The following is a 14057-nucleotide window of genomic DNA, read 5'->3' on the forward strand; positions in this document are numbered from 1 at the left end:
TTTATCCTGCATCTCTGGCCTTGACACATGTGTAGACACTGGTGCTTGTGTTGCATTCATGTAGCTTCCTGTTTTACCCTGCACCATGTTCAAGTGCCATGCATATGTCAGAGGGGATTTCATCATCCAGATTTTTCTGTATCCCAAATGCCCATCACAGTTTTAGGCTTGGATACATAATCCTGTCATCACTCGTAACTCCTCTTCCTGGAACTGTAGCTGTTTCCTCTTACTTATCATTTACACCTAAGTATTGACCAAATCGTGTCATTTATTTGTTTTGATTTTTTATTAAAAGATTTATTTTATTTTTATTACAAAGTCAGATATACAGAGAGGAGGAGAGAGAGAGAGGAGGAGCTTGCATCTGATGATTCACTCCCCAAGTGAGCGCAACGGCCAGTGCTGCGCCAATCCGAAGCCAGGAGCCAGGAACTTCCTCCAGGTCTCCCACATGGGTGCAGGGTCCCAAAGCTTTGGGCCGTCCTCGACTGATTTCCCAGGCCACACAAACAGGGAGCTGGGTGGGAAGTGGAGCTGCTGGGATTACAACAGGCGTCCATATGGGATCCCTGTCACTTTCAAGGCGAGGACTTTAGCCGCTAGGCCATGCCACCGGGCCTATTTGTTTTAATTTTTACTGTCTTTTTTCCTGGTTCCTAAACATGACATCTTCTGTTTTCTCACCCCCAATTCTTGCTTGAAATTTTAACTTCCTTCACTTGCCAGACTAATTCTGGTAACTTTTCTTTATAAAATGGGAGCAACTGGACCCAGCACGATAGTGTAATGGTTAAGGTCATCACCTTGAGCACGCCGGGATCCCATATGGGCGCCGGTTCTAATCCCGGCGGCCCCACTTCCCATCCAGCTCCTTGCTTGTGGCCTGGGAAAGCAATCCCAGATGGCCCAAAGCATTGGGACCCTGCACCCGCGTGAGAGACCTGGAAAGAAATTCCTGGCTCCTGGCTTCGGATAGGCACAGCGCCGGCCATTGCAGCCACTTGGAGCGTGAATCATCAACTGAAGATCTTCCTGTCTGTCTCTCCTCCTCTCTCTACATCTGCCTTTACAATAAAATAAATACATCTTTAAAAGAATGGGAGCAACGGTACCTATGTCACAAGGCTATTCAGAGGGGTAGAACAGAGTCAGTATTAAACCAGTGGTATTGTGTTGTGGCATTTGTTATTTCCTGCTAGTTTTTTATTATTTTGCCCCTATGTCAGCGTACACACCTTGAAAACAGACAAGTCTGTCCAAACTGTGGCCTGCAGAGACTCAAGAGTTTGTAGGTCTCCAGACTTGCACTGGTTAGTTATTCTGCAGTGAAATCTGATCATTAGGGGTGCAAAATGAGATAAAAGTACTTCAAATGGCACTGCCTTAGCAGTTGCTGTGCAGGTGTTCCTTGATTGTGTTCTTCCAGCATCACATTCTTAAATTCTGCAGTGTCCAGCTTGTTTAAGAAGTTCGAAGCAAGTGTGATGTGCTTTCTCTCTCTCTCTTTTTTTTTCAGGTTAAACTCATCCACAGTAATGGCTGCAGCTTTACCCAGGACCCTGGGGGAGCTACAGCTGTATAGAATATTACAGAAAGCCAATCTTCTTTCTTACTTTGATGCTTTTATCCAGCAAGGTGGTGATGATGTCCAGCAGCTCTGTGAGGCTGGAGAAGAGGAATTTTTGGAAATTATGGCACTCGTGGGCATGGCTAGCAAGCCCCTTCATGTCAGAAGGCTACAGAAGGCTTTGCGAGACTGGGTTACAAACCCTGGCCTTTTCAATCAGCCACTCACTTCCCTTCCTGTCAGCAGCATACCCATCTATAAATTGCCAGAGGGATCACCAACATGGCTGGGAATCTCTTGCAGTAGTTACGAAAGGAATAGCAATTCCCGGGAACCTCATTTAAAAATCCCCAAATGTGCTGCCACCACGTGTGTGCAGAGCTTGGGACAGGGGAAGTCAGATGTGGGGAGCTTAGCACTGCAGAGTGTCGGTGAGTCCAGACTTTGGCAAGGCCACCATGCTACTGAAAGTGAGCACAGTCTTTCCCCAGCGGACCTTGGCTCCCCAGCTTCCCCAAAGGAAAGCAGCGAGGCCCTGGATGCTGCTGCTGCGCTCTCTGTGGCTGAGTGTGTGGAGCGAATGGCCCCCACGCTGCCAAAAAGTGACTTGAATGAGGTAAAAGAGCTGCTGAAAACCAACAAGAAGTTGGCCAAAATGATTGGTCACATCTTTGAGATGAGCGATGATGATCCGCACAAAGAAGAGGAGATTCGCAAGTACAGTGCAATATATGGCAGATTTGACTCCAAGAGAAAGGATGGAAAGCATCTCACACTCCATGAGGTAGGAAGCCCATTGATTTTCTCTTTTTCTTGGTATGTATGTGCTGTTTTGTAGCGGTAAGTTTGGTGATAATTGGCAGCTAAAGAGAATACTGCCTGAAAGCAGTATTGGAAGTGTTTTAAGTGTTAGCAAAATGTAACTTATAAAAATAGACCATATTTACTATGTTATGGTGGTGTTTGTGTTGAACTCAAATATGTTTGTTCTTTGGAACTATAGGGCAAGGTGACTTACAGGAAAATGTTAGATTTGGAGCAGTGAAAGCTTAAAATCTTTGCATTTAAGACAATTTTTCAATTAATAAATGAACCACTCATTTAATAAAACCTTTTTGCAGACTATTATTTTAGAAAACAATGTTTTATGAGAATAGCCAGAACTTAAACCTATTTTCAGCTAGCACAGGTAACAGAATAATATTAGGTGAATATTAAAGGAATTATACCTTTGAACATTGTTTTAGTTGATGATTGGTATCAGAAGTTCCCATTGTGAACCTGGCACTGTGACATAGCATGTTAAGCTGCCTCCTGCCATGCTAGCATTCCATCTAGGCACTAGCGTGTGTGACAGTTCTAGACTCTTAGCTATATAGCCTGGCCCCACCCAGGCTGTTGTTGCAGTTTGGAGAGTGAACCAAGTTTGGAGAGAAGATTCTCTGTCTCTGTGTCTTCTGTAAATCTGCCTTTCAAATAAATCTTTAAAAAGAATTCTCATCCTTATCTAGAAATACTTAAGTATGTGTGCATGTGTATGTATTTATATTAATGTGATGTGTATGTTAGTATGCAACAATACTTACGTGCTTGTTTGTTTACAGATATATACATACACACAGATACATACTGTTGTGCTTACTCCTTTTCTCCTGTTGATATTCTGGCCAGTACATCGTCTTTAAGTGTGGCTTACCAGCGAAGTCTCCAGGGAGAATATCCATGTCCCACATTGAAACACATGGGTTGGATTCCCAGCACTGACTCCAGTTCTAGCTTCCTGACAGTGCAGACCTCAACTTGGCAGATCTTCCCAGTCTGTGGGAGACCTGGATGAAGTTCTGGGTTTCAGCTTCTGCTTGGGTCCACTGCTAGCCATGGCAGGCATTTCAGAAGGGAACTACTGCATAAGAACTCTTTCTCTCGGGAAGAAAAAAAAGATTTATGTATACTGGTCTGTCCTTTACAATAAACTTTGAGTTTGTTCAGGGCAGAGACAGTGTCTCATTCGTTTTTATATCCTTAGAGTCTATTGTACCCAATAAATACTTGAAAAAATAAGTCCATGTTTAAAAGTTGAAAAGGCTGTTTCACAGCTCTCTCAATAGTCATACGTTCTTTAGAAGAAAGAAAAGCCTCTGAAAAACTGATTAGGTTGAATTCAGTATTTCATGTTCAACATCATATCTTCCTCCCCACTGACTTATGCTTTAACATGAAAGATAATATATATATTTCTATAAAAGTAATCAGCCATTGCAAAAGGATAGAAACTAATTCAATCTGCAAGCTGTCAGGTTCTTTTCTTTACATATATAAATACAGGATCATGTTTTGCACACTGTTCTCTGCATTGGTTTTCTTTTTGTCAGTGGAACAGTACACATAGTATAATATGCTAGTAGGTATCTTTTCAACTCAGTTCACATAGAATTATTGTAAGAGTTGCATTGTGTTCTGTAGTTTGCGCAGTTTACATTTGACTTTGTAATGTCATTTAGGTTGTTTCCATTTTTTTCCCATATCTTAGGTGTGAACATTATTATTCCTATAAACCATGGTACAAAATTGGGTGTGTTTTTCCCTGAATGTTCAGAAATTTCTGTTGAAATGTATTTGTATTTATGTGGACTCAGAGTTGCAAGGCTAATGTTGAGAAAATTTACTAGATTCTTAAATACTTTCCCTTCTGGTTGTACATAATGAATTGAGTTCTTAAAATGTTTATTTAAGTAATTAATTTAAGTCAACCTAATATTCTATCATGGTATCAGATCTTTTGGAAAATAAATCTTCCCTAATAATTACAGTTATAGTCTGTTCAAAATCGGTTAAATGCATTTGTTCAAATAGCCTAATGCAGTGTATAAAACTTCAGCTTTTGAAGGTTTTGAAAAAAATGTAGTTAAAAACAAAATTTGTAAAGAGGAAATATTGGAATAGATTCTGCAAAAAACAGTTAATGTATGAAATAATTTTGAGATGTAATTGTATTTTGGAGTATCTTTTGCAAAGAACCTGCAATTTTTACTTTTTAATTACATAATGGATACAATTCTTTCTAAATGATTGTTGTTTTTTGCCTAGAAATGCTTCAAATTATAAATTAATTTGAAAAACAGATATATTTACATATGTGATTCCTCTGTATATTCAGTTTTTTAGGCTTTTATATTGTTCAGTAATTAGCATAGTTTTTATTATTACTTGAGGGAGAGAGATAAAGGAAAGGAAGCTCCCATCTGTACATTCTTCTCCAAATCCTGGTAGCTGGGAACCTTGGCCAAGTCTCCCATGTGGGCAGCAGGGATCACACCACTTACACCATGGTCTGTTGCCTCCCAGGCTTGCGTTAGCAGGAAGCTGGATTCAAGAGCTGGAGCTGGGAATCTAATCTACACACACCAGTGAGGGACCTGCTCATCTTTACTGGTGTCTTCTCAACTGCTGTGCTAAGTACTTACCCCCATAGTTTTCATATAGGTTTTGCACATTTTTTGTTAGGCCAAATACTGTGTATTTTAAATATTTTATTGCATATATTCTAAATATCTAATTTAAATAGGATACATGAAAATGTAAATATAAAAGAGATAATTGTAAATGAATTTTTGTCTTTCAAAGGCTATCACTGGCTACCTTTTGTATGCTAGTTTTGTTTTCACCAATTCTGCCATCTGATTTTTTTTTTAAGATTGATTTATTTGATTTGAAAGAGTTACTGAGAGAGAGGGACAGAGAGGGAGAGATTTTCCATCCACTTGTTGTTCCCCAAATTGTTGTAACGACCAGACCTGGGCTGATCTGAAGCCAGGAGCTTCTTTCAGGTCTCCTACGTGGGCACAATTACCCAAGCACTCTGGCTGTCTTCTGCCATAAGCAGAGAGCTAGATCAAATGGAACAGCTAGGACTTGAACCAGTACACATATGGGATGCTGGCGCTGCAGGTGGAGAATCAAGTTGTTAGACCACTATGCACTGTGCTGCCTCCCCCCCAACACACACACACCATTTGATCTTTTTAAATGAATGATTTTAAATGTGCATACTGGAGTTTCAGCTCAGATAATGGATTAGCAGAGTAAGTAAGGTTAAGGTAGATCTCTGACTTGATCTGTTTTTAGATCTATCATATAGCCATTATGTTATTTTTGTCATTTAATAACTGCCTTACAGGAGCTTATGTGTGGATCTAGAGGGCCTGGCATGATGGCTCAGTGGCTAAATCCTCACCTGGGCATGTGCCAGGATCTCATATGGGTGCCAATTTGTGTCCCGACTGTTTCTCTTCCCAGCCAGCCCCCTACTTGTGGCCTGAGAGAACAGTAGAGGATGGCCCAATGCCTTGGGACCCTACACCCACATGGTAGATCCACAAGAAGCTCCTGGTTCCTAGCTGTGGATTGGCTCAGCTCAGCTCTGTAAAACTGCCTTTCAAATAAAATTATAAGTTTGCTTTTAAGTAAATAGTAAATAACATTTACGTAAGATAGTGGCTTAGGGCCACATACGTTGTTGGTGGGCAGTGAGTGCTCCGGGATGAGTTCAGCTGTAGTAACAGAAGGAAATTGGTCAGCAGGTTGTCTCACCTATCTCACGTTTTCACAGACAGCATCTGATAAACAAGAAGTGTGGCTCAGATCTTGAATCAATCGAACAAAATCAGTGAATGAGGAGGGACGAATTTTATGTTGAGATAGCAGCACAGTACAGAATATGGGAAATTAAAACGGGAAAAAGCAGGCAGACCCTGTGGCGTTTCAGAATATTTGTCAGCAGGTAGTAAATTCCAGGCACAGAAATCTGAAACTCTGAGATGGAAAGGGGAAACAGGATGTGTAGTCCATGAGCAAACTGAAAACCAAGTGGAAATCCTACAGGGACTGGGAGGCTAAGCACGCTACCAAGATAAGGACCCAGGCCCTCACAGTAACCGTTATTCCAAACTTAGGTCATTTCCCTTGTGGTTCTTTTGAAGTTAAGGCTGAATGTGTCAGAAATACAATGATGCCAGCTTTGACAGAGGAGGAATTTTAAATCTAGGAACCCCACTGACATGTATATATTATTCAAAATTTAGGATATTTTATTCTGAACACTCAGCTTTGAATCAATTTTGGCACCTAATAATTGAAAAAAAAAGCTGGGAATTTCTTTCTGTTAAGTCTTTTTTTTTTCTGTTAAGTCTTAAAAATGAATTATTGGACAGTTAAGATAGATTTTCTCAAAAGTATTTTTGGATAATATTTCCTTTTAAATATGTCCATGTCATCTAAATTTTAAAATGTACTGGCATGAAGTTTCTAACACCTAATGTAGTTTATGTATTCACCCTTCATTTTTTTTTTCCGCTACAGATAACCCGAGGTTTGTTAGCTTTATTCTTTTTTTGATCTGCAAACTAGTATTTGTGGAGCCCATCTGCTTTACCTCCTGCTTTTGTACTGAAGCTTTCACGTGTTTACATATTGTTTGTGGTTGTCTTAGAACAATAATGGCAATCGAGTAGTTGTGACATAGACCATTTGGTCTCTAACACATTAAATACTTGTTCTCTTGCCTTTTATAGAAAAAGTTTGTCTTGCCTTTTAAAGGAAAAGTTTGCCAATCTCTGATCTTATTGAACAAGAAATTTTTAGCTTGGTTCGTTATCTTAGTCTCAGTGTGTGTATTTGTGTGTTTTGTACTTTTTAATCATTTATTATTTTCGAACTTAAGTTGGGATTCAGTTCACTAATGTTCCATCACACTTCCTTTTCTAACATAAATAATTAGAGCTGTAAGGGGCAGACATTTGGCACAGGCTTGGTGGGACTGGTATGATGGCTCAGTAGTGAAATCCTTACCTTGCAAGCGCCAGGATCCCATATGGATACCGGTTTGTGTAGTGGCTGCTCCATTTCCATCCAGCTCCCTGCTTCTGGCCTGGGAAAGCAGCAGAGATGGCCCAAAGCCTTGGGACCCTACACGTATGTGTGAGAACCGAAAGAAGCTCCTGGCTCCTGGCTTCAGATCAGATCAGCTCCAGCCTTTGCAGCCATCTGGGGAATGAGCTAGAGGATAGAAAATCTTTCTCTGTGTTATCTCCTTCTCTCTGTAAATTTGCCTTTCCAATAAGAATAAATTTTTTAAAAATTTATTTCCATGAAGATGCAAATGTAATTTTGGTATTCTTGGCCATAGAATAAATGGGAGAAAGAAGCAAACAGAAAGGCAGTGTATCCTGAGTTTTATACTTTAACAAATTAGAACATTAGCATCCCTTAAGAGCTAACACACACTGTACAGTGCATACATGTGTATGTAGTATCCCATAAATGTATCCAAATGTTGTATGTGTGAATTTTTTTTAATTTAGGAGTTAAGATATAAATAAAAGCTGAGAGTAACCTATTTGAGATTATTTTTGTTGTCTTTTTAAAGCCTATTAGAATAGTTATTAATCTTTTCATTAGTAACAATGACAACTGGGAGGTGTGAAATCTAGATAATACTGACAGCACAGATTTTTGAGGAAGAGATTTGTGACTCAGCTTCCTATCGCAGCTTGTGGTAATCTAGAGTTATTTCCTCAGCCTAATGTTCTACCACTGGGCTCCCTGAAGCCCCAGAGAGTTCAGTCTACTTTTTTGGTTTGTTGGAGCCTGAATTTAGTATTAATAAGTGTGTTATGCCTGTTTTTCTTGGTTACTAGTGAGATGACAGAAGGAATCCTAGACCGTTGTTTTCAGTTTCACTTAAAAAATTGTTTTTCTGTGATTAGGCATAAGCTGGTACTTTTTTTTTTAAAGATGTATTTATTTTTATTGGAAAGTCAGAGACAGAAAGATCTTCCGTCCACTGAGTCACTCCCCAAACAGCTGCGATGGCCAGAGCTGAGCTGGTCCGAAACCAGGAGCCAGGAGCTTCTTCCGGGTCTCCCACGCAGGTGCAGGGTCTCTTTACTGCTTTCCCAGGCCAAAAGCAGGGAGCTGAAAGGGAAGTGGAGCAGCTCGGGTACAGGCCACTGACCCTATGAGAGCCCAGCTCATGCAATGCAAGGACGTTAGCCACTAGCCTACTGCACTGGGCCCATAAGATGGTACTTCTGAAGTATTGCCAAATAAAATATGTAGAGGATAGATTTGTGAGTGCCAAATAGAAATGGCTATGTGAGAAGTAATTTGTAGCTGTTACCATGTTGAAATTGAAGGTTATTTAATTATTCGTTAAAGTTATTTCACTTCTTTGAAATGTATTTATTATTAATTAATTAATTTGAAGAGCAAAGTTTTAAAGAGAGAGAGAGAGACAGAGTTCAAGCTTCCATCCACTAGATCATTCCCCAATTTGCCACAGCAGCCAGGTCTGGGCCAGGCTGAACCCAGAAGCTTCATCCAGGTCACCCACATCTTCCCAGCTTCCCCAGGCCCATTAACAGGGAGCTGGATCGAAAACAACCAGGTCTCAAACTGATACCCAAGTAGAAACCCAGTTTCACAGCCTGTGACTTAGCTCGCTCTGCCATCATTCTGGCCTCTACATTTATTTTGCTTTAAGCTCTAATAATGTATTTCAGAAGCGCTTTCAGAAAAAAATTGATCTTTGATGGTTATTTTGGGGGAAGAGGAGAAGGCTGAAAAGAAATCTCTGTGGTTGTACTTCCATAATTAGCTGTAGGTTTAAGATGGAAAACCTGAGCTTATTACAGCTGGAGCTGAGCCAGTCTGAAACCAGGAGCCAGGAAATTAATTGTCAGAACAGACTGAGGTGAATTAGAACTACAAATTTGAGAAATATGTTAAATTTTCTTATCACATCATGTACAATGACTATAATATTGTATTATAGGTGAATAAGTAGAAAAGGTAGAACTAGACTAAAACGTAGGAGTACTTTTATGTTGTTTGGATTGGAAGGGCATTTCTATGCATTACATTCAAAGTAAAAACTGTGGGACTGATGACAAACTGACCAACCACTTCACTACATTGGGTACAGAGTTAGTTTGTAAGGAATTCCGAAAGTTTTGTAAGAAAATGCAACATTGCAATTGAATAGGCCAAAGCTGTGAACAGATGGGTTTTAAAATATGCAAAAAACTTAAGAAAAAGGTTCAGGGGTGCGTGTTTATTCCAGTGATTAAGATACCCAATTACCATATTGGAATATGCGGGTTCAGTTTCTGACTCCAGCTTCCTGCTAATGCAGACCCTGGGATACAGATGAGTTGTTGTGGGATTGAGTTGCTGCTTCTGGCTTCTGACCAGGCCATTCTGATCTTCTGGGAAGTAAGTAAGCAGGTGAAGGCTTCCACCTCTCACATAAAAAGAGAAATGTGCAATCCTATAGAGAAACAACCAGATGTCATTTAAGCTACATCAGGTTGGTAAAGCTGGTAAAATAATAATAATAATGAATAATAATAATAAATAACCAGTGCTGATCAAGATTCTAGAAAATGGGCTATTCCTATAATCACTTGTAACATTATTTGGAGAAAATTTTCAGAAAGGTGTTAGTAGGATCTATAAATTTCTTAAAGGTTAGTATATTCTGTGATCAAACAAGACTATTTTAAAAACTGTAGACCAAAGAAATAATTAGATATTTGTGCAAAAATGCAAATAGTTTTAAATGTTTATTTATTCTGAAAGCCAGAACTTAGGGAGAGACAGAGAGAGCTTCCACCCAGATGGTGGCAAGAAAACAAGAACCCAGGCACTTCATCCTGGTCTCTCAAGTGGGCATCCAGGACCCAAGTGTTTGAACCACCCTCTGCAGCTTTTCCCAGGCCATCAGCAGGGAATTGGATTGGAAATAGAGCCACCAGGATAAGAACCGGTGCCCATATGATACTGGCAGTTCAAATGTGGCTTTACCAGCTACACCAGAATGCTTGCCCTCATGGAAATGCAGATTTGGGGATACTGTTTTGCTACTGTGTTTATAGTACTCGGACAGCTGTAGGTAGTCTAGTGTTTACAATCTAAAGACCAAATTTCTGTTTCCTATAATACAATGTAGCTGCATCCTACAATATGTTATATGTATAGATGCTAAAAACGTTATTATCAGGGGTGTTTCAATTCCTCCATCAGTTAGTAGATGCTTACTAAGCATCCAACGCATGGCACATGCTGAAATAAACAAGCCAAGTCTCTTTGTATATAAGCAAAGATTATAGATCTGTGTATGCTTATGTTCATAGGCGTACACAGGAGTAGTACATGCATGTTAATACTAAAATAGAATTAGTCATTCTGAGTGGAAGAATTGTGTGCTACATTTATTTTCCTCACATTTCTATATTTTCAAAAAATTCAGAAAAGAGATTACTGATCAAGGTGGGCTGTCCCCATAAGGAGAAAGGATGTACACCTGCTTTCTTAGAACAGCAGGAACTAACTCAGCTACTCTGCTGGTGTGTTTCTTCATTGCCTTGACTCCTTTAAGATAATAGTATTATCTTAACAGTATTATTTTGTCCCTCAGAAAGCTGGGACTTTGTCCAAAGTCACACAGCTGATAAATGATGAAATGGGATTAATCTGAAGTCGTTTGTCATCAAGTCCCATTTTCTTTTGCCATTTATCAAGCCTTGGTTATATTTATTCTTTAAAGTTTGGGGCCAGCACTGTAGCACAGTGGATAAAGCTGCTGCCTGTGACCCTGGCACCCAGATGGGCTCCAATTCAAGTTCCATCTGCTCTACTTCCGATCCAGCTTCCTGCTCCTGTGCCTGGGAAGGAAGTAGAAGATGGCCCAAATGCTTGGACCCCTATACTCTTGTTGAGGGTACCAGAGGCAGCCCTGGGCTCTTGGCTTGGGACCAACACAGCTCCAGCTGTTCATCCCTCATTTGAGGAATGAATCAACAGATGGACAGTCTCTCTCACTTGCACACGCTCTCTTTCTGTTTCTCCCTCTGTTTCTCCCGTTTCAAATATGTAAATACATCTTTGAACAAATCTCTCTCTTTCTGTGTGTGTATGTATATAACTGTCTTTCAAATAAATCTTTAAAAAAAATATTGGACCGTAAGTGTTTTGGAAAATACTATTACCAAATCATGTAATCTTGATTTTTTTCACAGGAAAAATGAGTTGCAGTTGCCTGCATGTGGCACAGCATGTTAAGCCAGCATTTGCAACACCAATATTATGCTCTAGTGTCCTGACTCTTCTACTTCTGGTGCAGATCCTTGCTAATGCACCTCAGAGTGCAGCAAAAGATAGCCTAAGAGCTTGGGTTGCTGCAATCCACATGAAAGACTTGGATGGTGTTGAGACTCCTGGCCTTGGTCTTGTCCAACCCTGGCTATTGTGGCCATTTGGAGTCAGTCAGTTGCTGGAAGATCTCTGTATCTCTCCTTCTTTCTTTATAATTCTGCCTGTCAAATAAATAAAGCTTTGGAAATAAAGTTTTAAAAACTGAGATGCCGAACAACTTTTCCTTTTTTTTCCTTGTCCATAAAACCTGCTATCCACTCAAAAATGTAAATAAGTGTAAGCAGAGTAACAATTGTGATTAGTGTGAGATGGTGATGATACAATTCTCCTTTGAAATTGGGCTTGAGAATAATAAAGAAGAACTGTCAGGCCCCGGCGCGAAAGTGTAACGGTTAAGATCCTTGCCTTGAACGCGCCTGGATCCCATATGGGCGCCTGTTCTAATCCCGGTGGCCCCACTTCCCATCCAGCTCCCTGCCTGTGGCCTGGGAAAGCAGGGACCCTGCTTTGGGACTTTGGGACCCTGCACTTGTGTGGGAGACCCAGAGGAGGCTCCTGGCTTCGGATTGGCTCGGCTCCAGCCATTGCAACCACTTGGGGAGTGAACCATGGGATGGAAGATCTTCCTCTCTGTCTCTCATCTCTGTATATCCATCCACCTTTCCAATTAAAAAAAAAGTAAATCTTTAAAAAAAGAGTAACTGTCATCCTGATTTTATGAATTATGATTTAGTAACATAATAGTGTGACCTTTTATATTTTTAAGTGGAACATCTTACATTTTGATGAAGTATGGATGTTGATAGCTTGTGTGCCTTTATCTTTAATATCCAGCTCACCGTGAATGAAGCAGCTGCGCAGCTCTGTGTGAAGGATAATGCGCTGCTGACCAGAAGAGATGAACTTTTCGCCCTGGCTAGGCAGATTTCTCGAGAAGTCACCTACAAATACACTTACAGAACTACCAAGTAAGTGTTAACTTATTGGCAGTAGTTTTGCATCACTTGATAGAAGTAAAGTTTGAAACCACCCATTGATAGAATATGAGTGTTTTTGAAAGTCTAGAAGTTGGGGCAGGCCTTTGGCATAGCAGTTGAGACTCTTCAGATGGCCTGGTATGAGTGGTTGGGGATGAGTCCCAGCTCTGCCACTGATTCCAGCTTTCTGCTAATGCACAGTCTAAAAGATAGCAGATGATGACTCGGTAGTTGGGTCCGTGGCACCCCCTTAGGAGGCCTGGATTGAGCTCTGGCTCCCTGCTGTGGTCAGCTGTTCCAGGCATTTCTGGAATCAACCAGTGGATATTTCTCTCTTCTCTCTCTCCCTTTCTCTCTTTCTCTGTCTGCCTTTCAAATAAATATTAAGGGGAAGAAAGGTAAAAGTATGATGTAGTTCTATAAAATTAAACAGGGTTACGTACTGCGACCCCGGGTTAAGCTGCTACTTGCAATGGCCACATCCCATGTTGAAATGCTTTGTTCAAGTCCCTGCTGCCCAAGCCTCCAGTCCAGCTTCCTGCTAATGTGCCTGGGAGGGAGCAGTGATGGCCCAAATACTTGTGTTCTTGCCATCCATGTGGGAGACAATGTGGAGTTTTGGCTCCTAGCTTCAGCAGGTTAGAATTCTCACTGCTGAGGACATTTGGGGAGTGAACCAATAAATGAATTGAACAATACAATAACCCTATACAAGGCTATTGTTAAAGTGACTTTTGCTATTTTGTTTCATTCTTTTCTATCTCTTCATTCTCTTCTGTTCCTAGTGTTTTGTTCCATAATATTGGTTTTAGTTTGGTTTTGCATGTGATAATGAGTTGAACATCATTCACATAGTTATACAGCTGCAAACCACACAAACTTTCTGAACTCTAAGAGGATGCAAAATAGTCCCTTTTGCAAGCTGAGATTGGCTGCATATGTAGAAAGATTATTTACAAGGACAAACTAGAAGATGCTCTTATTACTAGCATGTGATTTATTACTAGAATGTGATTTTGAAATATAAAATGTAATAGTGAAAAGCAATGATAGTTTCAAGATTTAATGTAAGCACATGTTTTTATTCTTCATCTTACCCTCATTTGCACTCCAAGTGTTGCCTACAGGTGTAGTATTATTTGGATGTTGTTACTCGATTCTGCATGTAGCCTGATTTCCACCCCCCCCCCACATCTGTATAGGCCACCGAGTCTCTCAGTAGGTGCACATGTCCCCTTGCACTAGACTCAACATTGGAAATTTGCATCCTGAATGCTCCTCTCGATCCTAATAACTCA

General features: G+C 40.3%; 1 protein-coding gene across 3 annotated transcripts in view; it reads left to right on the forward strand.

The window, feature by feature from the left end:
* The window catches only part of NAB1 (NGFI-A binding protein 1), a 43741-nt gene that overhangs the window by 9043 nt on the left and 20641 nt on the right, over window positions 1-14057 (forward strand). For all 3 annotated transcript variants that reach the window (XM_058664733.1, XM_058664732.1, XM_058664734.1), the window contains 2 exons: window positions 1520-2354; window positions 12617-12750. In XM_058664733.1, coding sequence (XP_058520716.1) covers window positions 1539-2354; window positions 12617-12750 — 950 coding nt within the window. In that variant the 5' untranslated portion in view covers window positions 1520-1538. The remainder of the gene's footprint in view (window positions 1-1519; window positions 2355-12616; window positions 12751-14057) is intronic.

Source organism: Ochotona princeps, chromosome 5 (assembly GCF_030435755.1).
Source record: "Ochotona princeps isolate mOchPri1 chromosome 5, mOchPri1.hap1, whole genome shotgun sequence".
Classification (NCBI taxonomy): domain Eukaryota; kingdom Metazoa; phylum Chordata; class Mammalia; order Lagomorpha; family Ochotonidae; genus Ochotona; species Ochotona princeps.